Source organism: Ostrinia furnacalis, unplaced genomic scaffold, assembly GCF_004193835.3.
Source record: "Ostrinia furnacalis isolate ACB-3 unplaced genomic scaffold, ASM419383v2 OfSCF1345, whole genome shotgun sequence".
In the NCBI taxonomy this organism is placed as follows: domain Eukaryota; kingdom Metazoa; phylum Arthropoda; class Insecta; order Lepidoptera; family Crambidae; genus Ostrinia; species Ostrinia furnacalis.
In genome coordinates this window covers 575,953-603,906 of record NW_021131584.1, presented here as the reverse complement: position 1 = coordinate 603,906, position 27,954 = coordinate 575,953, and the positions used below count along the sequence as shown (strand labels likewise).

Below are 27,954 nucleotides of genomic sequence, written 5' to 3'. Positions count from 1 at the left end.
ATTTGGCTTTGTGTATCTCGGTGTGAAATGCATGTTTTCCGTAGTTTTCTCAGAAAATTCTAAATTTTTAATTGTTTGTTGTTGAATTAGATAATTGTATAGTGTTATAATTGTTAGATTACTATAGTACTACTGTTTAAGTAGATGTATAAGCCGTCGCTATGGATGAAAAGAGCTTTGTGTGTAAGTTTATTTTAGTGGGAAGAAAATCGGATACAAATCAATCATTGTAAAACCTTAGCATAAATTAAATCTGTTACAGTCAAAACTCATAATCGGTCAAAACCACTTTTGACTGCAAGGTCAGTGTGGGGTCAAAGTGGTTTTGACTGATGCTCTTGGTCTGAGCATCAGTCACAACCACATTTAACTGCATAAAAACTGTCAATAATGGTTTCGTCTGATTTAAAATCTTACCAATCAGCCTAAATTCATACAGTGTTATGATTTTTTAGGGACATCAGAACTCAATCAACGTTTTTTTGAGCTTCGCTTTGAAAACGACTGGTTGTTCAAGAAAAAAAAACAACCATGGGGGTAATGTATCTTATGCCTGACAATCTGGCTTATTACAGAGTTACAGACAATAGCACATCAAGTTAACGTAGTTGTAATAGGGGTGATTTTGCAACCAAAATGTATAGTCTGATAAGCTATTGTCTGTACTCTAAAGAAATCATTATTATTTTCTCAGAATTTTAAGAATTTGGATTATGAAATGAATGAATAATCAAGCCACAGGACGTCCACTGCTGAACATAGGCCTCCCCAATGACTTCCACATCGCACAGTTGGTAGCGGCCTGCATCCAGCGCCTGCCAGCAGTGGACGTCCTGTGGCTGAAATGATGACGATGATAAATAATCAGGTCAACTTTTTATTTTATTTATTTAAATCAACATAACACTATTATTACAGTACAGATTATAAAAACCAAGGCTATACTTAGTATCATTGTATAATAATGTTTAAGCTATTTTAAAGTTAATATGTATTTTACAGAGAATTCCACAAAATTCTAATGGACAATGGTTTTCCTGAAGAGATGACAATTAGCCAGGTTAGGAAGAAGTGGTCCTACATTTACGATGTAAGTACCTAACTGCTTATTATGATAATGTTTATAGTCAATGAATAATTCAACATACCTCCATGATTCAGTCTTACTTAGGGGCCGTCCATAAATTACGTCATCGATTTTTTCAGATTTTAGACCCCCCCCCCTACAATCATCCTATTGTCATTTCTTAATGACCCCCCCCCCTTCTCCCAAAATTGACGTCATTACCAGTTTTTTAATAGATAGAGTGATTCTTAAGGAAGGTTTATATGTATAATACATGTAAGTACCACGGGCGAAGCCGGGGCGGGCAGCTAGTATAAATGTAATACTAGCGGCCGCCCGCGACTTCGTACGCGTGGATCCCGTTTTACCCCCTTCATCTATCTTACGCGGTTTAGATTTTTTCATACAAAAATGTTTTTTCCCGCTAACTCCCGTTCCCGTGGGAATTTTGCAATATCCTGTTGTAACTAAGCTTAAAGTTTACTAAGATACCTGCATGCCAAATTTCAAGCGTCTAACTTAAGCGGTTTAGATTTTTCCATACAAATGTTTTTTCCCGCTTTCTCCCGTTACCGTGGGAATTTTGCAATATCCTGTAGTAATTAAGCTTTAAGTTTACTAAGATACCTGCATGCCAAATTTCAAGCGTATAACTTAAGCGGTTTAGATTTTTCATACAAACAGATTTTCCCGCTAATTCCCGTTCCTGTGGGAATTCCTAAGTATACTATAACCTGCCCAGGAGTATGTAGAATAATTGTACCAAGTTTCGTTAAAATCCGTCGAGTAGTTTTTGTTTCTATAAGGAACATACAGACAGACAGACACAAAAATTTTACTGATTGCATTTTTGGCATCAGTATCGATCAATAATCACCCCCTGATAGTTATTTTGAAAATATATTTCATGTACAGAATTGACCTCTCTACAGATTTATTATAAGTAGGTAATATAGATTATTGTTAGAGTATTTTATCTGTAGTTATTACTGTATTTGTGTACATCTATGTTGCATTATGTATGTTTATTATGAGTTATTTTAGTATTGTACGCGCCTTAGCCGCCTCTCACATTTGCAGTCTCACTTACTAGGTGTGCTGGAAGAAATTTCTTTTTAGAAATAGTATTTTTGTACGTGAACAATAAACTATAAATAAATAAATAAGAATGACGTCAATTTCGAAACACCTCCCCCCCCCCTATCTATCATTTACCGTCATCCGCAGACCAACCCCCCCCCCTAATTTAGAATGACGTAATATATGGACGGCCCCTTATTACATCTTTTGCTTTATCATGAATTAAAAAATGTTTTACACTATAATGGTTCATTAAAGTTTTATGTTATATTTTTATTCTGCACAAAATCAAAATCAAAAATCAAAATCATTTATTCAGTTTAGAACACCAGTGGCACTTATGAACGTCAAAAAAATAAAAGGTAGCCCTTATTATGTACTCAATTTGTCACGCTAGATGCATTCAATTATTTATCAACTTTTTTGTCAGTTCTCTGTTCTTTGCTTGACCCTGACCACAGAACTTCATCCGGTATAGTCCTATATCCCATTCATTATTATTAGATTAGATTTAAAAAATAGCATGTAAGAAATTATTAAATATTTATTTGTTTCAGATGTACAAGTTGGCTAAAAAGACAAAAAATAAGAGCTGGAAATATTACAAATTGTTTGACAAACACTTTGGCAAAACAAAAGTCTTGGACAAATATGAATCTTGTTAGTGTGAAACAGTTTTTTTTAGTTGAAGGTTTCCTAAAACTGGAATAAATCAGAAAGGATGTCTTCGCTATTAAATTTTAATATTGTTGATTTAGAAAATATAGCTTTTTACTAAAAATTGTATTTAAAAAAAAAGTTCAATTATTATCGAAACTTATTTTAACATTGAGAAACAATACAAAAAAAAAATCTTACTACAGCCCAAGAGATTTAATTAAAAACAAAAGTATATTGCACTTCATTTAACATCCTATATGTATAAACTGATTAGTTTCTAGGTTCATTTACCATTGATAATGCTTTATTTGCTTATTTGCAGGGACTGACGATTGGCGTCTAAAGTTGATAACTAGCATAACAGAAACCAAAAGCATGACATTGGATGTACTGAGTATGTGGAAGTATGTATTTAATTCTTTAAATTTTTCATTAAACTCTTTTTAAGATTTTTGGAACTTTATTTTAATGTTTTATCTCACCTCTATAAAAAATAATTTGTGTAGATTTTTTTTAAGATTTTTGTCCAAGCAAAATAACAACCTTTACGATGTCGTCGGTCCACCTTGTAGGTGGGGGAGGCCTATGTTCAGCAGTGGACGTCCTGTGGCTGAAATGATAATGATGATGATGATAATAACAAAAATATTTTTTTAATTACAAAATTAAGTAAGTCTCAGTAAGAGCAATTTTTTTAAACTCACTGTTCCATTTTGAATAAAATTTTACAATTCATCTATGACTAGAATAAAGGGTATTTATTATAAATATTTTTCTCAAGCTGGCAAGTGAATACCAATTTGTTTCAGGACTGTTGAAAGATCATTGAGAAGTCAGGATTTGCCCCTTGACTGCTGCATCCAAGACATAAAAGGATTGTGGCAACATATAAGAACAACATTCAATGTGAGTGCACCCTTCAAGCATCTAATAATAACATTGACTGCTTTCATTCATAAAACATGGGAGCAATTTCAAGCACCAACCACTTCAACATGTTTTATAACTGTATACTGATTATCAATGATTCAAGTGGCTTGCATGATTTATAACTGCCTAATAACTGGTTCTAAATATAATTTTGTTTTAGAGAAAGCATCGTTTAAAAATTAAAAAGGGCGCCGAGCTATCGGAATGGCCCTTGTATGATGTAATGTTGAGTTACTTCCAAACCTATGAACCAGAGTATGTAGTTAATTTAGAGAACGAAGCGGCCTGCGGATTCGTCGTGAGACGGAGGATCAAGAATAAATTTAGTAAAAAGCAAAAAAACACTGATTCTAATGACAATGAAAATGAGTTTCAATGTAAGTAATTAACTTAATTGGTTATATTAATTAAGGTTCGGTTAGCTATAGCAAACACATTAATAGACCAATAACTTATTGTTTGAATGTCTACAAATAGTTTTGGTTTTCAGGGTCCAAAGATATAACAGAGACATTCATACAAATCCGTCTTCAAAACGATTGGCTCTTCAGTAAAAAGAAATGGGCGTGGAAGTAAGTTTATTATATAAATGATCGAGATTTAACGGTGTAATAATAATGGTATTATAATTAATTATATTTATTCGTCAACAGTGATCTTCATGCCATCATGGTGGGGGAATATGGCTTTCCGAAAACTTTGACCAGTAGAGAAATTTGTAGGAAATGGGCAGCAACTTTTTCGGTCAGTATTATTTAAGACATTACAATTTTTTTTGAATGATGAAATCCTCACGATATTAAAACAGGATTACTAATGTTTGGCCAAAAAACGTTTCCCAAATTATCACATCGCAAACAACGTTTCGCAAATTTTCATTTGGCAAAACAACTTATAGCAAACTTTTAATTCGCAAATGCTGTTTTTAGCATATTATTGTTTAGCAAATTATTGTTTGGCAAAGTATGTTTTGGCAAATGTTTCATTTGGCAAAAATATTTCACGATATACTATTTACAAAATAATTTGATTGGTGCATAGAATGGAGTACAAATTAACAAGTGGTTATTATTTTGTTTAGTGGGTAGTTAATATAAAATGTGTTCTATATAAATTTTTCATATTTCATTCTTTTTATCGAAATTTCCAAATGATTCATTAACAATAGAGGTGATTCTAGCGCTCGGCGGCCGCTGCCGCGGCACGCTTCGCTCGCCTTCGCGCGTTAAGGGTCACTGTTCTAACCTAACCTAACCTAACCTACTATTTTCTGCAATACCTACTTTCTGCAACCATACTATTTTCTGCAATCTCTTTGTTTTACATAACATTCTTGTGAAAACCATGATCATCTGCCTCTGCCTTATGGTTTGATTTGTGGGTAAGTATGTGAAGTGTCGATTTGACCAAACAAATTATTTGGCATATAATATTTGGCAAAATAAAACATTTGCTATATAAACATTTGCCAAGTAAAATTTGGCCAAATGATAATTTGTCCAAATGAATTAGTTGCGAAAAGTACAGTTGCTAAAAGTTCATTTGGGAAATNAAGTTATATAAATCAACTTTTAGATAAATTTAAATACAAAAGCTTAAAAGATAGTAGTCATCCAGATATTTTGATAGATACACATCAAGAGGGGAAAGGTGGTGATGATGATGTGCATCGTTATAGGCAATTAATCGGCTCGTTGTTGTATTTAGTGAACAAAACAAGATTAGATCTGTCGTTTCATGTTGGTTATTGTAGTAGACATCAGGAACATCCTAATTTGAATGATTTTGCAAATATTAAAAACATTTTTAGATATATTAAAAATACAGTTAGCAGTGGTATAAAATATGTTCGTGGTAGCGATCTAAGTTTAAAAGCATATTGTGATGCAGACTTTGCAGGTGATCCTGATACTAGGAAGAGCACGACTGGTTTTGTAGTGTTTTATGGTGGTGGTCCAATTCACTGGTGTTCTCGCAAACAGTCAGTAACTGCTTTGTCTAGTACTGAGGCTGAATATATATCTGCAGCCGAGTGTATAAAAGATCTGCTTTACATTCAGAGTCTGATTCATGAGTTGACAGGCGAGTTACCAAAAACACAATTGTTTGTTGATAATCAATCAGCAATAGTTTTGATTAAAAACGGAATCTTAAATAGGAGGAGCAAGCACATTGATGTGAAATACCATTTTATTAAGGAGAAATTAGATAAAAATTTATTAGAAATTTATTATTGTCCTACTAAAGACAATTTGGCTGATATTTTAACTAAACCACTGGATAGAACAAAGTTTTTGAGACTTAGACAATGTATAGTGAGTGATACATAGTGGACATTTGTGATGTGACGAATTATGTAGGTTTATTAGAATATAAGGTTTTTGGGAGTTAACTTGAAATTTTAATTTTAAGTTAGTTATGTAAGGTGTTTAGGTTAATTAATTCAAAAGTATATTTGTTGTATAGTTGTATTGGGTAAGTGAGTTAAGTTGGGTTTTAAGGAGTAGATAGGTAGTTGTTATGATTATATAAAGATAAAATTCAGAGGGGATGTTAGGATATAGAATTTTATCATGAGTTGATATGTTGCTGGCAGGTTTTATTTTAAAAGTAAATAGCATTAGAATAAAGTTTGAAAATAATGACAGGTGTAGACAAGCAAGAAAATGTGACATTGTATTATTGAATTTCGATAGAGTCAGTTGTAAATGGTTTAATATTTAATATGCAATAGATTTTGATATTATTTTAATAATAAAGTGTGTGTGAAGTATTGAAGTGGCGTTATTATGATTGAATAACCTCCCAGGAGTTGTGTAGAGAGACACACTCCTCGAACAGTAAATTCTTCGAAATAGCCAATTCATTAACCAAATCAGAAGTTAAACAAATAAATTATTAAATATATGAACTACGATTACCTAGTTGAATTAAAAATCACAAAATTGTCGACCGTTTAGGTTTAATGTGTTGGCGAATCAGGGAATTATAATCCCAATTCCTGGGGAATCGGTACCATGTGGCAACATCGGCCCAATCCGGCCCATCATGGCGGTTGTTTACTATTTTGTTTATTATGCAGTTAATTTCGTTTGAGATTTTTTACATTACATAATTCACAAGAAATGGTGCAAAATTTTGTAGTGCGTGGTTGCGGTAGTACGTGGTGTTCCGGAAGTCATTTAAGATTCACATTAGATCATTGTAAACATTTTTCACAGTAATTTCTTCCTAAAACGTTTTACCAGTATTTACACTTATCATTTAATGATACCTATGTCAAGAAATAAAGATTTTACATTGAGTTTCATTGACTTTGAGCAAATTTATATTTTTTGTTTACTTAAAAAGAGAGAGACTGCCCACAGAGAGCGAGATAGTGATACATAGGTTGTGCTTCAAGTAGGTATTCGGAGTGTGGCCTCCATTTTCATCTATAGCTTCATGGTCAAACCCCACATCCACGTCCCGCCATCTAGCGGATCTCATTAGCCAAGTCCGCATAGTGTAAATCCGCCACTTATGGCCACACGATGTCGATCGAGTGCACAGTACTGCACAGATTAGAGAGTATTAATATTCGCACAGAAAAGTCGATCAACGAAAATTGAGGCTACTCGTCGTACTTGAACGACACGTACTAGACTGCTGCCTCTGCTGGCCTCAACTCTCGTTGCGCGACCTTTAATAAAGCTACCACAGATATGGATTAGAGAAAGCTACTGATCGTAGCCTTGGCACAGACTGCAAATCTTATTGTCGGATTTGTTGGCTGATAACTTTGGGTCCGATTCTAACTTGTATAAAAGATGTGCGCACTTTCATACAAGTCCATTATCAATCCGAAACNACGGAAGGATACCATTAAAACACCCTTTATATATTATTGACCTTATTATAGCATGCATTAAATATAAACTGAGAATGCTTTGTATTTCAAATTATGTATTTTTTGCAGGAATACCAAAAGGCGAAAGCAACAAATAACAAAAGTTGGATGTATTACAATCTGTTTGAGGTCTATTTAGGAGAAGGACGACTCAGTCTGAATCCCATTATTGATTGTAAGTATTAAGTATCATTCCAACATTTGTAACTTAGTTTGGAAATGCTTTACATACTCAAGAAGGGCGGGGCCCCTGTCTCATCTGTGGCGGGGCCTACTCACTAAAACCCGACACGGTGTCCAGAGCCGCGAGTAGTATTAACTTGGAAATTCGTCCGCGGATCCGTCGACCTATGGCTCGTTCACGGGATCTACCATTTCCTTACGGTAGGTTTATAGAGGTTTTCCCTCGTGACCCTGGTGAAACAGCCTAGGACCCCCGACCTGCCGGCCTGCCACAGCGGGTTACCGTCTGCTCTATGATGTTGTTCAGTGAGCTCTGCTGATCAGAGAAGTACCGAAAGCGGCCCTCCAAAGAATATGGGCCTGAGTAAAGCCTCGCCAGCTTTCGCCTGTGCGGGTTTTAAAGATGTCCCTTGCGGTCCCCGGGAAAAAGCCCCTATGGCCCTCGGCCCACAATTGTGGGTTACGTTACGGGCTGCCCGACATGCCCGAATTGTCGAGACTTATGTCTGTGAGAAACAAAATATTTCTTAGTCGAAGTATAGATAGTTTCATCCACGAAGACGCGCCTCACCAACTTTTGGTCGAGGGAAGCGCGGGGTGCAGGGAATGCGTTATTATTGTAGTGTGCGTGTGCACTCATGGATAATTTAGCGAAACAGCGATAACACTCAAACATTAGCGTAAGAATGGGGGGCGCGTCTTCGCGGATGACACGATCTATAATTTTAATCATAAAATACTCTATTCATAGGGCAAGAAGAATGGGTTCATAACTTCATCAGTGCCAGAGTGGATTCTGAACACGGCTTCTCCGGCACTCTTAAAGATCAGCTAACGGCGTGGAGGTATGTTTGTCTAACAATTTTGTCTGTTGTTTGTCTATATGAAGTGTAACTAAAATTTATTATTAAATACTTTTTGTATGTGAATCTTAAAGTTTATTTTTGAATTGTCCTCAAAAACGTTTGTTGTTGGCACAGAGAAGTAGAGAAACGGCTGCGTAGCGTCGGCTTGCCTCTGGACCACAGTTTGCTCGACCTCCCAGAGATCTGGACTCATTTGCTGAAAACGTTCAGGGTAACTCGATATTAATATCTTATCGCATAAAATCATCATCATCATCATTTCAGCCATAGGACGTCCACTGCTGAACATAGGCCTCCCCCAATGACTTCCACATCGCACGGTTGGTAGCGGCCTGCATCCAGCGCCTTCCTGCTACCTTTTCAGGTCGTCGGTCCACCTTGTGGGTGGACATCCCACACTGCGTTTCCGGTACGCCGCCCCCATTCCAGAATTGCATAAATTAATTTAATAAAAAAATCTAACTTGAGTGATATTTTTTAAAATAGTTTCTCGGTTCTCGTTCAAGGCAGTATTTAGATGGGTTTAAATTCTAAGATAAGAGGCACAATGACCCCAGTTCAAAACTTAGGCGAATATTTTGTTTATAATTTATATCTAAAATTAGTTTTAATAGCAATGATATCATCAAATAAGTTAGTTGACTTAAAAAAGAAGTACCTAGATAAGATTTTCGATGCCCATTGTATGTCGAAACATCGTTTTTTTGTCAAATTATAAAAAAGGTTCTGTTGCATAAAAGAGTTAATTATGCCATTTAATTTTATGAGTTCATGCACTCACATTCACTCACTTTTCAGTGGAAAAAGAAATTCGCGAACAAAGGCATACTAAACGAGCAGTGGCCCTACTACGAGGCGATGGCGCAGTACGTCGAAAACAAAGTCAGGGTGCCTGTAAAGAAAAAGCCTAGGGTTGTCTCCCACGAGCATTATGACGACCTTCCAGACGACTACGAGGATGATATGAAGTTGTTTGATTTGAAGCAGAGACTACAAGTAAAGCCGAAGTATGAGGAGACACACAGCTGCCGGTCCTGCTGGAATGAAGAGGCGTGCGTGGATATATTCGCGCAGCCTGACGGCGACGGCCTCGATATCGCGTCTAAACTGCGCACTATTGGGGGCGTTGAGGTAAGTAACCTGTAATATAGCTTATTTACTGTTCGGGATAACTCGCGCGGGTTTTGTTGTAATACCTCATAATGTTTAAACTATAACAGCGTTACAAAACAGTACTGGCCATATTATGACAGGTGGATGAATAGTCTGTGCGATCCCCTGCAAGTTTAGTCACTGCCTTCATTACTAATACTGGTTTTAAAAGTTTCCGTTCTGTATAGCATCCAATAAATAGTTTAATATTTTCGTCGTAATATCTACTTAAATCTGATACGTTTTGCAGGTCGATCAATCAGATCACCTACCGTCGCAAATCTGCCTCAACTGCCTTCGAGAGTTAGAGGACGCGTTCAAATTCCGTTTGCGGTGTCAGGACGTCGACAAACACTTGCGAAGTAATAACGCGGCAGACAAAATTAAAGTTGAGATAGATAAGACCGAAGAGAACGATGAAAATGAGGACCTTAACAACATCGACGACTTGAAAGACGGTGACCATCACGACATCGACGATAACGACAACCATTTCGAGGACGCGCCACCAGTCGAGGACATGACGTCCGACGTCAAACCGACCGTCAAAACAGAAACGCCAAAAGTCATAAGAAAACGGAAAAAGCAACGCAAACTGAGATATGATTATTGGAAGATTTGCGAAGTGTGCGGAAAACCCACGAGAAATTTGATCAGCCATTTGGACATGCACTCGAACAGCAAGCCTTACTCGTGCGACGTGTGCGACAAGAAGTTCAAGTTCAAAAGCGGGCTGGTGATCCACAAGGCGGTGCATGACCCGACGCCGCGGAAGACCTGCGAGGTGTGCGGGAAAACATTCCATATTGTGGCGCAGTACCGGCGGCACTTTGTGTACCACGCCAATGAGAGGAAATACGAGTGCGAGACTTGCGGGAAAAGATTCAATACGCTAGATATTCTGAGAGTCCATAATCGCACGCACACGGACGAGAGACCCTTCAGCTGCCAAGTCTGTGGCAAGAGCTTCCGAACGGCGGGCTGCGTCAGCAGGCACAAACGGATTGTACATAATAGAAATTTGAAACTCCAATAAATGTTAATAGTCACATTTATCTAAGACGTTTCTTATTTATCACCCTGACCTTTATATTTATCAACGGGTTTTTGTTGATTACAACTAGTAATGTTATGAGATGGAAAGAATGTACGTTTGTTTTTGTAAGTCATTTGAACGTAAAAACATTCCGATTTATTGCTCTACCTACTTAAATATGTGTACAATTGGCGAGCCCTATCGTCTTCAAACTATGCCGAGACACAAAGGTTGCGTAAGCAGATTTTTTTGCAACAGTGTAATCTTGATAAGACGGAAGCTTGCACAAAGAATCGCCGAGATGTACACAAAGGCGCCATAATATGCCTGTCTCATTGTTGACATAACCGAAATTGTAGAGCAACGGCTCTTTATCTTAATACATTAATCATGGGGATGTTTACATAGTGAACGCACCTTTTATTTTGTGAAGGGGTGCTGCGTTGATTGACCGATAAGTGTCCGAAATAAGCGTGTTTATAACCCTTCGGAATGTTGGTCAAATACGTCAATAAGGCATTAATACGCAGCGGGCGGCTGCACCGGCGCCGGCGCATAAAGTTCATCGCTCAGTTCGCGATCGGCTGCGCGCGCACGCAGTCTCCGCTGCCACTAATTTAGACCATCTGCGCGCACGCGATCAAAACCAAAACGAACAAAGGGTGCTTCCTAGTTTAAATTAGAATTAACAGGCCAACATGGCGGTATTAAGTCTGGTAAGTACATCTCCCATTTATTTTCAACCATCCATTTTCTGTAGAATTTATTAAATCTCCGATGTCTCTTATAAACTTTGTGATCGGACCCCAAGATCTCATTAACTTTTAATGAGTAACAAGTACATAAATAATTATGAGATTGTCGTCAAGATAACCGTCTAATGAAAATGCAGCATCCTTTCATTGCACAATTAATAATTCTATTTAACTTTAACTTGAAACGTTAATTTTATTGATGATCTAAACGTAGGTATCAATGACCAGTGGTTATTTTCTTTACTTATCATTATTAAACATAGTAATAATGTAAATTAAAATACACTTATCTCTAACTCGCTAACCAATACGTCCCACGCTATTGAGAAGACTTTGTTGATTTCACAAAATACCTGTAATTTCAATAAGCGGCCGGGGGCAGTATAGGAAAGTTTATTGCCCTAAGCCTGCGGCGCTCGCGCAACTGTTAGCGTGCTTTTCGCACCTCTGCGGCGCGTGCGCTTACGACAGTGCCACTTTTGTCAGCTCTTGTCTTTGCGTCCTTCAGTTGAAGTGTTTTCTTCATGTCATAATGACCCCTGTGAAGGTATTTTCTCGTCCGTGACCTTTCGTCTAGCAAAATGATAATGGAAAATGAGCTAAACTTCATCGACATTGTCCCTTTATTATCCTGAATTGGAGCATATTCTTAAAAATTGCGATGTTTCAGTTTATTTAAAAACATTGCAATAAACCTCGATATAAACTTGTAGCTATAAACGTTAATTATGTCATATCACCATAATAAAATTCCATGCTCATTATAAAATTAAAGTAAGTGCGTTTATAACGGAACCAGAGTTCCCCATGCCATGCAGTAAGCTGAAGGTAATTTAACAAAACGAGAAAAACCCGACTACGCTACTCGTCATGTCACAACACATGCAAGCTTTGAGTCCCACGACTGGGCATCTTTTTCAAAAGCTAAATACTACTTGGGTACTTAATTCTTTCGTGGTTGTGATTTGTGTTTAAACAAATCCTAGTAGAAAGAAAGATTGAACCTTAGAGCTGAGCAGGACATGAAAGTCCTTTGACAGAAAGTTTTACAATAACCAGGGAAACTGGGAGGAAATACTAATTCCTTGAGTTTTCAATTAATTATTATTAGGAAAAGTTACATTGATAGTTAGTGGTATCGAAAAAGAGTAAGTATCATAATCTCGTTATGATCGATCGCAGTATTACCACAGAATAATAATAAGTACTGGTATTACAGAATGCATAATTGCATATAGAGTTCGATATGCATAATAGCTGTTTAATACGACATAATTATTATAATGCAGTTAACATAAACAGACTGGTGTTTAGTTAATAATGCATTAATTAATATTAAAATCTTTGAGAGAACACGACTCGCCTGGATTCCGGCCAAGGACTTCACTCGGTGTTTCAGAGCTTAGATTCCTTTCCCTTTGTTGCCTGACGTCATCTCATCTTAATCTAATAATATCACTAAATAAACGTACACTAAGGAAACAAAATATTTACTTTTCCAGAATCATTGTAGCGTCTGACATCAAAGAAAATTGCAACAGGAACTTATGTACCAGTGAAAAAAGTAAATTGCACACGTTTAACTGATCCGGTACCTTAAAGATTAATTTACTTTATCTATTTTTGTACTGTGTATTTTATCTTCCCCGTTTGGTGTTTTCACAGCCATACTTGTTGCTTCTTCCAACAAAGCTCTTTCTTTGCTTTAACAGAGGTAGAGCTTTCAGACCAAGATTTCACGTTAATTTATTTTGTGGATTTTAAAGTTAAAAGAATCATCATCTATCTGCAGCTACCTACTGATTTTGTAAATCATATCGTGGTCTGTGTTTTACAACATCCGTCGCTTGTTGCCCAAACAAAAAGATAAATTAAGGATGTAGAGTTCTATACAAAATATCTTTTGGGTGATACATGTTGCTATTGCCACAATCATTTTTCAGAGTCATGTGCTTACTTTATTATACAGATGCGTCGCTTGTCAAAAAGTTAGATGAGTATTTCTCAAAAAAAATGTACGTAACGAAATAGTAAGGTCATAAGGCTTGTTATACATTGGCGAAATATTGTGAATGCTCTTCATTTATTCAATTCGAAATATTTGTAAGTATGCACCCAAATACGGGGTAATATTAAGGGGTTAGAAATAAAATAAGGGAGTAATCATTCATACTATTTTAATAAAATTATTTTTGTTCCATCATGTTTATCCATTTTGAGTCGTTCTCTGTAAGCTTTTTGCCTTTCGGCATTGGTTTTTGGCAGCATTCCTAAAAAAACAAAAGAAGTAATCACATAAAAACGTAATCTAAATGATTTGATAATTTTTTGCTGGTGGCACTTCTGTAAAGCAGATAGTATCCAATCCTTTTGTTATTAACGCTCTATATTTTTTGAAATAAATTAAGTAGTGAATATTACTATGCTTAGTCAGGTAATAACAGTATACACTCAGCATTATGTTGTACTTTTTCGTAACGTAACGAAATTCGTAAAAAACGTAACGAAATATTAGACAAAATGAGATCAGAAACAAGTATTTTTTTGATAAAATTTGTTACAGCAAATATAAAAGCTTACTAAATGTTCGTACCACACGTATTACAAAAAATGGTTAAATGAAGACTTACCGTTCTATATAAAATCGCTGATTTTACTGCCTGTTACGAAAAAGTAATCCCACAAAACACACACGTTTTCACTAATTTTCGCGATAGATGTTATGGCGGAGACGTCAGGCCAACAGCCATTCAGAGTGCAGCTATTGTTGTCCGTGTAAAATAAATACGGAATTGTTCAGAAACCATGGGAAAGTAGAAATAAATCGTAACTAAAGAGTAAATAACGAAATAGTAAATGAGAGCGACTCATTTTGTTTTTTTGCTTTAAATTGCCAATTCATTATGACACCCCATAGAAAATCAATTTGATACAGAAACTGCGATTACTGTAGAACGATAATACAAAGAAATTTACAATAATTTAGTTACGTATCGCATTTTATGAAACAAAAACACATGAAAAAGCTAGGGTGGCAAACAGATTTTTGTATGAAAGGTAAAAAAGGACTATTTTTAAAATATCTAAATATTTGGTAATAAGTAGGATTATAGCTATAATTCTTCGTTATCTTAAAGATTAATATTCATCCTTCAAAATTGTGTGTGTGTTTTTTTTGTGTGATGATTTATAAATATAAAACTTTTGAACTGTTTCAAGGCACACTTTTTTTTTCCAAAATGTACATTTTTTTTGAGAAATACTCAGATACTATCCAATTCATATTTAACCAATTGTGGTTGCGACATTACGTCGCTTTCAATCATCTAAGCACTTATGAATGGAAGCATTTATTTTATTATTCTATTGCCACACTGCGCCGCAATATGATTGAAGATTAACTGCGTCCAGAACCTTTAGATCTTCTTATTAGACATAAGTCCGTGCCGAGGCAGGTCCCGTTTAGATGGACGCTTGAACCGCCCGCATCATCACAGATTACAAATTGAGCTCGTAACATTAATCTGGTTTGCGTCGAGTTATTGGAGTAATTAGGGCTCTTGTCGGACTCTTCCCATCTTCTAATTTCACGGTTTTATTAATGTTTCTTCATAGCCATAATATGCAAAGCTCTACTTTACATTTTATGTTAATACAGAATCGTGTCGGGTTTACATAGTTCGGTCGTTGTATGGTCTTAAAGATTTTTACTGGTGTGTTAGAGATTTGGCTTTAAAATTAATAATCTATCTCCCATTTACCTACATACAGTATCATACGCTCTAACTTTTTGTCACAGACCTTACGTATCCTAGAATAAACCAAAAGTAATTTAGTTGTTACGAACTTTTGATAAAGGGCGGTCGCATGACATTGGAGCATTATGAATAGCCTGGCTAAAATTATTGTTCCCACTATAAATAAGGGTTGTACTTTGTGAAGCTTTCATAAACTCTACATACACAACAATAGTATGGTAATTTGTTCAAACTAAACAAAATTAAAGACTCAAGCGATATCGTAATCTGCACGTCTGAAATGGGTTATTCTTTATTCGTTTATCACAGATTGTCAATAAGGGTTGTTGACTGAATTTAGAAAGACTTGGAAAGACTAGTCAAAATACTGAGACGATTTTAAATGATAGGAGTTTGGATCATAGTTTGTTGTTATTTTACTGCGCGTAAGGTCACGGCTGGCGAGATAAAATGCGACCCTTCTTGGGCCTTTGACTCGCATTCTGTTAATGCTACATCTTAATTAATATCAATTGATATTTTTCCAATCCTTAAAAATATGTGTCCATGTTAATGAGGAAAAATGACATTCAAAAACAGTGTTTTGGCTGTTTTGTTTTTCAACGGTAAAGATATTATAGTATGTGTTTAATATGAGAGTTTGCTTCAATTTCCCTTCATAATTGTCTGTTACCTAATAAGTGTACTATACAACCTGGTACATCCGCCAATATCCGCACTAACTCCATACAATTCTCATTTCCGTCTATAAATACGACTGAAGTAAATTTCTGCGTAATAAAGCTAAGTGCACACGTGCGATTAGCATTCGATTAACTACACCTATGCTATTTCCCCAGAGACTATGGTGGGTGGCCGCGGCGCTACTTGTATGGACCCCTCACGCGTATTGCCGGAATGTTACGTAAGTATAAATTCAATATGTTACTACCTTTATTTATAGCCTCTGGGCATGAACTTCGAAGGGTCCATTAATTGGTATTTTTGAGGTTCCCTTCACTATTTCAAAATTCCTTCGGCGCAGCCTCTAATGAACAGTCGTTCCTTGAAATGTTTACGAGCTTGTTAACAACGCTGGCGTTAAATATTCAGCACTGCGGCCGCCATTACACCGCAGGAGTCGACTCTAGTTGATTCTAATTTGAAAATTCTTACAACTTTCAATTTCGTTCATTACCACACAGTTACCATACCATTTTCTCTTCCATCGTTTAGAAGATTCAAGCCTTTCAATTAGAAGTTTAGAAATCGATTCATTTGTTTTTTTATCGAGCCACGTAAATGTAGTCAGCCTCTACCTGTCTGAGATGCTGCATTCAAGAACGACAATCGACTGCCAATCTAAATTCGATTCAAAATGAAACGAATACCAAAGTCGATCCATAAATCCTTATTAAACAGTTATTGACCAAACATCCACTCTTCTATTTGATCTGGATGATTAATGCTCGAAGGCATCCACAGATGATGGGTCGTTGATCTTTTTATTATGTTGTGGACTTTTTATGGCACTGTAGGTGGTTTATGTCCGATACAAATACATTTATGATACCGATTTATTACTCCAGAGATATAAGAAAGAACTTTGTACTAACGATATCCGGAGGACAAGTCGTCGACTATTTTATACAACTTTTTCTGTTTACAACGCCTTACGCAATGTTTGATTAACTCTCGTAAGCTCTTTTAAGCAACTTCTCCATCTATCACTTGACTCTACATAATAAATCAGTAAAAAGTGTTGTGAAGTAGGTAGTCATACCTCTAACAAGTAAAATTAACATGTCCATGTCCCATGTCCAGTGTCTAAGTAGCTCAGTTGGAAGAGCAGTCGCCCGGCAAGCGGAAGGTCGTGGGTTCAATTCCCGCCTTAGGCAATTCGATTTTTTCAAGTTATTTATAATTTTCAAAGTAAAATTAAATTGTAATTGGCGACCAAAATGCAGATCCTGTCTAAGTAGGTACTTTCAGGAGTTGCAGTAGTGGGTGGGTGTTATTAAAATATCTGACTGAACGATAAAAAAAGTCCTAAATGTCAAGAGCTATTTTGATGCAGCGAAAGCACTGCATCCAGGGAACTGCGCTAGATGCGGATTCGCAACTAGAACTTTAACCTAATAACGAATATAGGAACGGTTGCGCCATTTCTCGTTACTGCACTTCGTAGTTTTATTGATGGAAGTATCAAGTTATTTTAAAAAAGCTTTAACTTTTTAAATCGACTTCAACAAAAGAAGGAGGTGGGTCATTCCATCGTTTCGGGTGTTACGTTCGTACACACATATTCAACAATTTCATGTATTTTGAAATAGTATTTTAATAATGTTAGTGCCTTAATCTGTCCGTTTTTAGTTGTTTTATCTTAATAATAAAGTTTGTACAGCTTAGAATGTAGGATAACGAAAATATGAGTCGAAAAGTGTGCGTTTCGGGCGTTACGAGATTTTGCCTCTATGTTCTGACTGTTGCTGCGTTTACTCGAATNTTATTTATCACAAGTAAAAAGAAATTATCTTCCACCTTCGGCCTAATCGTCACTCCACGTCAGGTGAGTGACGTGCAGGCCAAAAGATTCCCCGTTGTGGAAAGATATAACGAATTTGGAAGAATCTTAAGTATGTGACGAAATCTCTACGTCACGAGGCTTACCAAACCGTTAATTTAAAAGTTGCCGTAACTTCTAGACACGTGGACATCCGCGATGCGATGATGTCGCTCCTCCACATGTTCCGGACCTCGGAGTTCAAACTGCAATTTGGATGACTATTGAATCTTGAGCACGTGACGAAATCTCTACGTCACGTGAATTACAAAGCCGTTAATTTAAAAGTTCCTTAAACTTCTAGCCACGAGGACATCCGCGACGCGATGATGTCGCTCGTCCATATGTTCCGGACTTCGGAATCCAAGCTGGAGCGGCACGAGTACCGCGAGAAGACCTCGGGAGAGCAGCTCAAGAAGTTGGTGCTGGGTCTTGAGAAGAAGCATCGAGCACTAGAGCCGCTGAAAGGGATGATCTCCAGGCTTGACGAGCGGCTGTCCAACGTCGAAACTATACTTTTACAGGTATGACGAAGTAATAGAAGCGTAATACAGTGTGAGTCACGTTAAAGTGTACATATGAAAATAGATGAAACTAGACCTATTTTTATCGACAAAAAAGAGGTCAAAAATTTTTTAAGATTTTTTTTTTAATTTTTTATAGAATTTTTTTTCTTCCAATTACTTATTGTAAAGAAAACGTAATAACTTTTAAACTAAGCGGTATATCCTGATAAAATAAAAACAGCAATGATGCTAAATAACAGGCGATACTAAAAAAATACATAAAATACACAAAAAATGCCAACAAATAATAAAAAATGATACTTTTTGAAAAAAATCTGCTTAAAAATTCGTGTTTTTTTGGTTATTTGATAAATTTCTCCAAAAAATGCCCCTATAACAGGTGGTTTTTATTACTTTTTATTATTCTCTATCGTATTATCTTTGTAAAACCAAAAATCGCATGTCTCTATCCCTATCACAACATTTGCTGTGATCGTTTGAACAAAGGCCGGCCACAACATTATTTTCCGCTACAGGTAGAGACAATTTTAATTTTAAAGCCTGACCAGGAACATAAAAACCCTGGCATAGAGGCGCGTCAATTGCATTTGATAGTGCAACACTGAGTACAGTCGTACATGTGTTAAATTAATAGGCTAACTTTATGTATCAGGATTCAGGATTACGGGCTAATTTGATATTTTCATAAATTAACGAAAAAATATTATTAATTTAGTTTTTCACCCTCGGTAACATTTGTCATGGAATGACCCAGGTTCTCAATTCTTTAGTCTAGAATGGCTAAGTAAATGCATTCCTACTCAGTCGTAAATTTCGAATAATAAAGATGGTCGAAAGTAGAAATCTCTACAGACACCCACTCAAGTAGACGGAATCACTTAAGTAGTTGCACAGATAATATAATACTGTAGTTGTAAAAATTATTATCCCAAAAGTCATGAATGAAGTAGGTATCTTCTCTCTTCTACGTTCTCAAGTAAAGATAATTTTCATTATGCAGTATGCGTGGGTATTCTTTTCATGTAAATTAACTACTTAATGTATGTTAATGTGCATGTAGAAACTACACGACTTAAAAGCTTTGATTTATTCATTGAGGACTGTACATTATATGGAATTACCTCTTAGACAATTTAATCGGTCAATGTTATGTAGGTACGTCTTTCTTACTGAATAAGTTATTTAGTAAATATTTAACACATAATAATCTATCTACTTACTTACGCTACGTATCTGTCATCACCTCAATAAGATGTGATAAGGCTTATAGTAATTGCGCATACGAGAGTGGAATCTGCAAGACCGTATTTTAGGCACCTACTTAAAAGTAGGTTACAAAACATAGTTGAAAGTTAGATTTAACAAAATCCTGTTAGCACTTTAGCAACTTTGCAACTGCAACCGCCAAAACATTGTATTATTTACGTACACCGATTCAGTATTCAAGGAAGCTTTCTACTGTGGAAACTGAAACTCCGTAAACGGCACGATTGGTTTCACATGGCTTATTAGTCATGTCTACATTAAGGACTTTATAGGAAACCCTGTACGCTTTCACATTTCTCCTAAACGCAACTAATTTAGTGCGATGCCAAATCGGTAGCAAGTATTCATGATTGTATCCAGTTTATAAATTATGTCGACGACGATTTGATGACTTACATCGGACGGTATACATAGGTACATTATAGCTAGGTTTGTTTAGCCTAGTTCGATTGACAGGTGAGCATTTTATGATGAAATCACTATAACTGTGAACCTTTTTGGCGAGACATGTTCAAGTTNATTTTAGCAATTTAATTCACAAAATCAATTGCACACATTTAAAATAAAGTTTGTTTACACTTTGACAGCAATAGACTGACATGCAAGGTGACATGTCAATGAAGTTTCTAGAGCCATTTTCAGTTTCGTTCTTAACGAAGCGTTGAATGGCGCGCCCGGAGAGGCTTAGTTCAAACGATCATTGCAAACGTTGTGATAGGGATAGAGACATGCGATTTTTGGTTTTACGAAAGTAATACGATAGAGAATAATACAAAGTAATAAAAACCACCTGTTATAGGGGCATTTTTTGGAGAAATTTATCAAATAACCAAAAAAACACGAATTTTTAAGCAGATTTTTTTCAAAAAGTATATTTTTTATTATTTGATGGCATTTTTTGTGTATTTTATGTATTTTTTTAGTATCGCCTGTTATTTAGCATTATTACTGTTTTTATTTTATCAGGATATACCGCTTAGTTTAAAAGTTATTACGTTTTCTTTACAATAAGTAATCGGAAGAAAAAAAAATCTACAAAAAATTAAAAAAAAATCTTAAAAAAACTTTTGATCTCTTTTTTGTCGATAAAAATAGGTCTAGTTTCATATAATTTCATATGTACACTTTAACGTGACTCACACTGTATATGTATTTACATTCGATAGAACCTATGTAGGTAGTTATTACTTTTTAGAGTTGATATGAGCAGCTCTACGTGTTTCGGAAAGTGTGTTTAAGTAACTCTCGCTACGTTACATCCTTAACCCTTGCATATTATTAGTCAGTTCCCTAACCCTTAAGTCTAGTCTATACTTTTGGTGGTCTTTGTACCTTAACCCTTGCCGTTTATTTGGACACTAATTATTACACGTGACAAACCACTGAGGAAGAAGAGGTTTAAGTTTACGTCACATCGATTAAGATCTATAGACATTTATGAAAACTCTAGTTTACCTTTATTAATATGCTAATTTTTAATGTTATGTTTCTAGAAAGAAGAAAGAGAGAAGACCACACAACAAAAGACGGCAGATGCTCTCAATGACATCCAGAAGAGCCTTCTAGCACTCACAGCATCCCTGAACAAGAAACCAGCTGCCAGCGCCGACATTGAAAACAACCTGACCACCAATGACGACACGCTAGAGACAAGACTTGCCTCAACGGATGCTAAAATAGACGCTGTCAAGAGTGAAATTGAGAACCTGAAGAACAGTTTGAGTAAGGTCAGTCAAATGCACGAGTTTGTTTTTTTATTCTCTACTATTTTAAATAGATCAATCATGATAGACAAATCATTTATAAACTCTTAGAAATATCATAAAAATATAAACTAGCTGTGTTCCCAAAATGTCCTAAAGAAGGGCTAAATTCTAACACGCAACTGTCTTCCCGATAACACCTCTATGGCGCACTGATTAACCTCAGACTCGACTCAGAAGTTCCGCTTTCGAATCTTAGGTGGTAACACAGGTTAGGTGGTTTTACCCGATCGCGCAAAAAAACCGCCCCTTCGTAAAACACAATAAGGACCGAATCATGCCAGATTTACAAGTCTGATTAACACGCAGAAAAATCAACGTTTATGATTTGTTAAATTATTTCAAATCCACCAAAATTGCAGGACAATCTCCGAGCGATGTGCTTGGACGTAGCATCTGACGTCAACCCGCTAGAGAAACACATATCGGAGGCTGAGAAACTCCTGAACAAGTATGAGCTGAAGCTGAACGAGTATGGCAACTCCAGCAAGGTGCCGACAGACTTCGTGCCGCTTAGCGAGGTCTCGCTCGCCGACGAGGCGTGGCACAGCAAGATGAGTGAAGGTAAGGGTGGTGATCGACTGAAATTCTTAGGGGTCCCAAAAATTAATTGTCTTCGTCATACCCCTGGGTCGCATACAACGCGATAACATTCGGGCGAAAGCGGAGCGAAGTCCTTGCGATTATTTATTTATTTCATGGAAAACAAACATCACATATTATGCAAAAAAAAATATACTTAGATGGGACAGTTTAGATCAGGTATGCCTTAGAGACAGTTAATTATGCAAAAAAGCACTGACCGAAGTACCTATAAGCTTGACTACAAGTACACACATCGCAATCTCGCGAATCTTCGTCTTATTGCGATGGGTGTATAACCCAGGGGTTACAGAAACACTTTTACACGTCCCAGTAATACCCTACCACTGTTTCGGGACAATAAATGGGCCAGTGCTGAGAAGAAGCACAGCAAGAAACTCAGTCACTATTGTCAGCTTCTTTTTCAAGGGTTTACAGTGGTAGTTTCTTAGCTTTTCAGTGAAATTCGACATTAACTAATTTATTTTAATGGACCACAAATGTCTGTATTTTTTTTAGTAATGGAAAAACAAGAAAAGGAGATCGTAAAGATTCAGAAGCTGCTGTCGGACGCGGAAAGCATGTGGAAGGACCTACCCCGCCTTGCTGACCTGCAAATATCCATCAACCAGACCTTGGAGGCTATTGAAAGCGCTAAAGAGGATCTTAAAGAGACCAGCGAAAAGGGTACGTAGCTTTTATAATCTGAGATACAAGGTGCAATTTCGTTTGATAATAATCTATTAATGTCCAAATTGTAGTGGTGAGCCAAGTGGCGGTAAAACTGCGGGAAATGACTGACCGGCTGGCAACAACTAATGAAGACATCCAGAATAGCCTCACACAGGGCAACACCATGACCGAGCACGCCTACAACGACATCTCGCGGAGTTACGAGTCACTAAAGAACGAGGTAAGCCCACTGCGTACTGCCTATCTTCTGTGATACTCGTAGCGAAAGAAATAAGATGATGTTGTGTCTAAGATCAACCGTCAAGAAAACTCATATTTACTGTCCAGTGTCGGCGCGTATATTTTATGACTATGACGCCCATGGGAAACATCTTTGTAGCTCCCATGCCTTTTTAACAGTTGTAACGCCTAATTAATTGGAAGTATGCTAATAAAAGAGTTGAATAATTTAGAATGCTGTTTATTGAAGTCCACAGGGACAAAATAGAAACGAGAATACAGTGGCGCCTCAAGCGGCTAAAGTAGAAAAGTCCTTAGTTTTTAACTAAGGCAAAGGGCGGTGTTTACATACTTCTGGACGTGCACGAACCAATCACAGAGCTCTATTCAACGCTGTGCGTTAAATTTGCTGCTTCACTTAAGCAAGCATCGTTTGTGAGTGAATACGTGCGTGTGGCCGTTACAAGTTAAGTTACAAACAACCTGTAAAGTGAAGATAATTCTTTGACGGAACTACGCTTTTCAGGTACAATCTCTCACTAAAAACGAGCGTGTGTTGATTGAAACCGCAGACAACGTGATCGCGACCAAGAAACGCATTGAATACGGAGTCCATCAGATACTTGCGGAGGTCGGCGAGCTCGTCAGGAATCAAGGCAATAGTTTGAACAAAACCGTCAACGACAGGTTTGTTGTAATATTTTAATTATTCGACAGTTGATCAATAAGGTTATACCTAGGGGCTTAGTGCGAGTTTACATCAAATGTCGTCGCTAGCGAGTGCGTGAAAAATATCTATGAATATTTTAGTTCTTAAAAGTATCCGCTAGGGACGCTGTCCAATCAGTCATACATTTAATGTCATTTTTTACGCAGTCTCTATCGAATACGTTTGATGTCAGCCCTCACCAGTGGCGTAGCTACTAAGAGGCTAGACGGGGTAGTGCCTCGGTGTCCTCAAGGTCAGGGGGCCATGGAATCCTTACCAGAAAATCTCAACCACTGAACTTTTCAAAATTTCTCCCATTTTCAAAGTAAATAGAGAAATTAATCACAAAGTCACCTGTATTCTTTTTTAGGTTTGACAACGTGCAACTGGCGATCTTAGAGAAGCAGTCCACGGCGCAGAGCAACATAAGCGACAAGATCGAAACGGAGATGGCGCCAGTGTGGCGGCAGATTGGCAGCATGTATAAACAGCTCACCGCCAACAAGGAATCGCTGGACAAACTCACGGTAATCATTCGACTATTCGACCACACCAACCATACAACAACATAGGGTGTCCAATCTAGTGTGAATCGTAAAAAGGGCGATAGCTGGACTCGGCCCATCAGTCCCATCACTTCCGATCTTGACTTGAATGCTCCGCCCTGGCTATTTTTCGGGGCTTACAGCTCTTCAGATGTTTGCGGAGCAAGCAGTTATTTAATTGGACCATTCCTGCCTTAACCACCCTGAGTTATAATTTTCCATACATTGTGCTCATTTAATGTAATTTGAACCCCAAATAAATAACTCCTTATTGTCACAGAAACCATAGAACCTCTTGCGTGCGTGTACAAAACGTCGCTATAAATTATAAACGATTCTAATGGCGATATTCAATTACTTAACGCCTGTGTTAATTCCAGGAACAAACTGGCCGGTATGTTAATGATAGCTCCACCTCTATGGACAACATCAACGACAAGGTACGCTTAAATGAGCTCTATGCAATTACGTTAAGGGTTTAATTACAATTGGATTGTGCTAATTACATGCCTCGTGTCCCAGGTGGGGAAGATAACCGCTCGCATGACAGAAGTGGACGATAATTTGAACTATTTACTGGGAAGGCTGTCGCTGGTGACCCAGGAGTTCCATCAAATCAAAACTGGGCTAGGGGAGGCCCTTGATAAAGCCAAATCTAATCTGCGCACCGTACAAGACAAAGAAGGTAAATAATACGAACTTGTTTGAACACTGACTTGGAAATGTCGATGAAATAGAAATAATACTGGTTTTTTCTTATATTGTGATAAATTTTGCAGATAAAGGTCCTGGACCACATAACATCTCCAGCGCGGAAAAAACAGATTGAAAAATGGTGCCAAATTTACTTAAGACGTAGACCTAATTTACTTAAGATTAGTATTAGCTATAGGTAAGTTGACTGAGCGCTTTAGACAGGTTGTAATGATCTAAAAAATAAAACTCACAAGATATTAACTTTTGCAAATATTTAATCTCTTTCATAATTGTGGATCTATATATTTATATTGTACAAGTTATATGATACAATTAAATTTTAACGTGACCGATATCTCGTTGTCACTTACAAGTGAGCGTAAAACCAACAATATACAACTGACGAGGATTTTCTAAGAAAATGTGAATTAATGAACTGTACAATAATCATTAATATTGATAATAATCTTAAACAATATACACACAAATTATTTGTCTTTCGTTTTGGTTATTATTTTATTAATCCTGATTACAACCTCATTTTCCTATGTGCAATTAATATTATAATGACAAACATACTGATTTTTTAATCCAAAAATATTATATTAAAATTTTGTGCCATTATAGTGAACTTGTTACGATTATTATTGTATTACATTTCGAAATAGTGAAAACACTCAATGTATCATACAGAAGGAAACAAAGACTATAGTTATGTTACAGTAATATTGGCCGTTTTACGTATATGATACACATTTCGGGAACGAATACATTTGAATAGGGTTTATATATGATTGTATATTGTAATTATACACTTAAGATAGTTTCGAGTTCGACCAGAACGACTGCTCGGAATGCGGGCCCACGGTAAACACTAACATTCGTTGTTGTTGTAACAGCCTAGATGGGACATTCGCTAAACGCTAATATAAACGGTAATACAATAAAAAATCAACAATGTCCCAGTAACGAAGACACAACATTAAAATAAAGGAATGTGTATTAAAATCTACGCGAACCAGTCGCTTGTTTTATTTGGAATTTTATCTACATTATTTAATAGGATACCCATCCATATCAATATTCATTATCATTACGAATATCAAATAAATAAAACAACACTATTGTTAGGAGGCAAATGTTCACTGGCAGTGGCATACCTAACACCCATACACGAATAGCACTTGAACATCTTTACATTATGAATCACTGTATGTACATGGTCAATGTACATGTACACTATATTTAAAGGCAAAAAATATTTACAAATCCTTAATTATGTGGTAAAAAGCACTTAATAGCCATTCCTTACCCCTTTTCCCAAGACCTATCCAAAAGAGAAAATTATATCTAGAAAATTGTGTAAGCAACAACAATAAACAACAAATATTGTGCGAAATTGAGGGGTTTAAGTTTAACAATCAAGCTTATGTAATTAAAAAGGAAAAAATGACCGATTTTTAACTAATAAATAAGATTATGAATTAAAGCATAAATGTATAAAGCTTAATAGACAATAGAAAACATTATCTATGACTATTAGGATGATAAATAAAAAATAATATTAAAATGGCGAATCTATGAAATGGCCGAGTATGAAAGTACAAGCTCCCTAGGTGAAGTAAATCTAAGGTTGTCCATGAGACAAAACTGTTTCATGTCTGTGACATCTACACTTTGTACAATGCGGTATCAAAACGACGCTGCGCGACAGCCACCTTACTCCCAACTGTACGCTACTATTTATAATTCATTAACCCCTAACTAAGTCTCGAGTGTAAATTGTGCCACACAAGCGCCTGGATGGGACACCTAGAGCCGCGATGACCCGGCGCGTCGGACGCGCCGCTCCCCGATACGTAAATGCATGCTTTGGAATACAATAATATTAAATTCCTGTAAAAACAGAGTTCATAACCCTGTAAAAATTATCGTAATCTCTCTAACAACACAATCATATAAAATGACACTCATCCCAACTTGTTTACTATAATGAATAAGTTCTTTGGGTTTGATTTTGGAATAACCTACCGCAATAGACAGTTTCATTAAGTTACCTAAGTAATATAGTTGTGGCCGGATATCAAGGTGATGTTTGTATACCCTAAAGCCGTTCACAAGTACCTGATACATTATTCAGACAGTTACTCTAATTTATGATCTTACATAATGGAACTTACATAGGAAGACATACAACTATACACATACGCCCGTCATGACATGGCAAAATTAATTTTCATTTCGAATTTCATTAATGTAGCTTTTGCAATAAAGAACTGTTTCATATCCCAAAGAAAACTTTTTGAAAATGATAACTGTAACAGAAAAAAATATAAAATTATGGAAACGCAAAGAATAAATCCAGTTGGATAGACAATACCGAGATGTGAGGAAGTTCAGCTTAATTTCAGTCTACCAACCCAACATAATTCCCTGATCCCAATTGTCAGAAAACAAGTCCGCAAATGAATACATGACCACCCCATAAATCCGAGGCACTTATATGATCTTAAGAGTAATGATATACAACTACTACCTAGTGGTACCAAATGTTAGCTCATTGTCATTCCGTGAAGGACCCGTTGATACAACGAGTGTGACACATTTAAAGCTATGGACATGTTTCACATACTAATCGTTAATAATGTCTAACCTAACACGGAGAGAGAAGGGAGCTATCGTAACGTACAAAGTACTTACCTATTTAACCTACATTCAGCTCTTAAAACTTACCGAACTGACCGTTAACCAGTGTGATTACATACAAAATTGGTGTAGTAAAATGAGTGTCCAACTTCATATAAACGCCTAACGTGCCGTCATGTTAAAAAATATAGTGTCTCCCGGTGAACTTGGAAAAAATTTAAACAAGTGCAGTAGTGAAAAATAGTTAATCGTTTCAAATGATCACTCCTCACATCGTACACCCCTTAACATATGGTTAATAACGTTAAAAGAAGGCGCCACGTCGACCTTCAACAACCGAACCTACGAAGCGGAATGTCACCACGATCACGCGTGAACTATTTACATATCG

The 27,954-nt window shown here is 36.6% G+C and overlaps 1 protein-coding gene across 1 annotated transcript; it reads left to right on the top strand.

Moving 5' to 3' along the window:
• Nucleotides 1-26,462, top strand: LOC114352370 (uncharacterized). The gene is made up of 25 exons (XM_028303955.1): nt 1-183; nt 456-537; nt 1,003-1,090; nt 2,704-2,806; nt 3,129-3,210; nt 3,616-3,712; nt 3,897-4,113; nt 4,227-4,308; nt 4,390-4,480; nt 7,695-7,800; nt 8,560-8,653; nt 8,789-8,885; nt 9,473-9,805; nt 10,077-10,859; nt 16,215-16,279; nt 18,222-18,441; nt 21,204-21,437; nt 21,836-22,037; nt 22,575-22,742; nt 22,817-22,968; nt 23,494-23,654; nt 24,047-24,203; nt 24,602-24,661; nt 24,744-24,906; nt 25,001-26,462. Exons 1-25 carry the CDS (start codon nt 162-164, stop codon nt 25,048-25,050), a joined length of 3,909 nt encoding a protein of 1,302 aa, XP_028159756.1. The 5' UTR covers nt 1-161; the 3' UTR covers nt 25,051-26,462.
• The last annotated feature ends 1,492 nt before the right edge of the window (nt 26,463-27,954 follow it).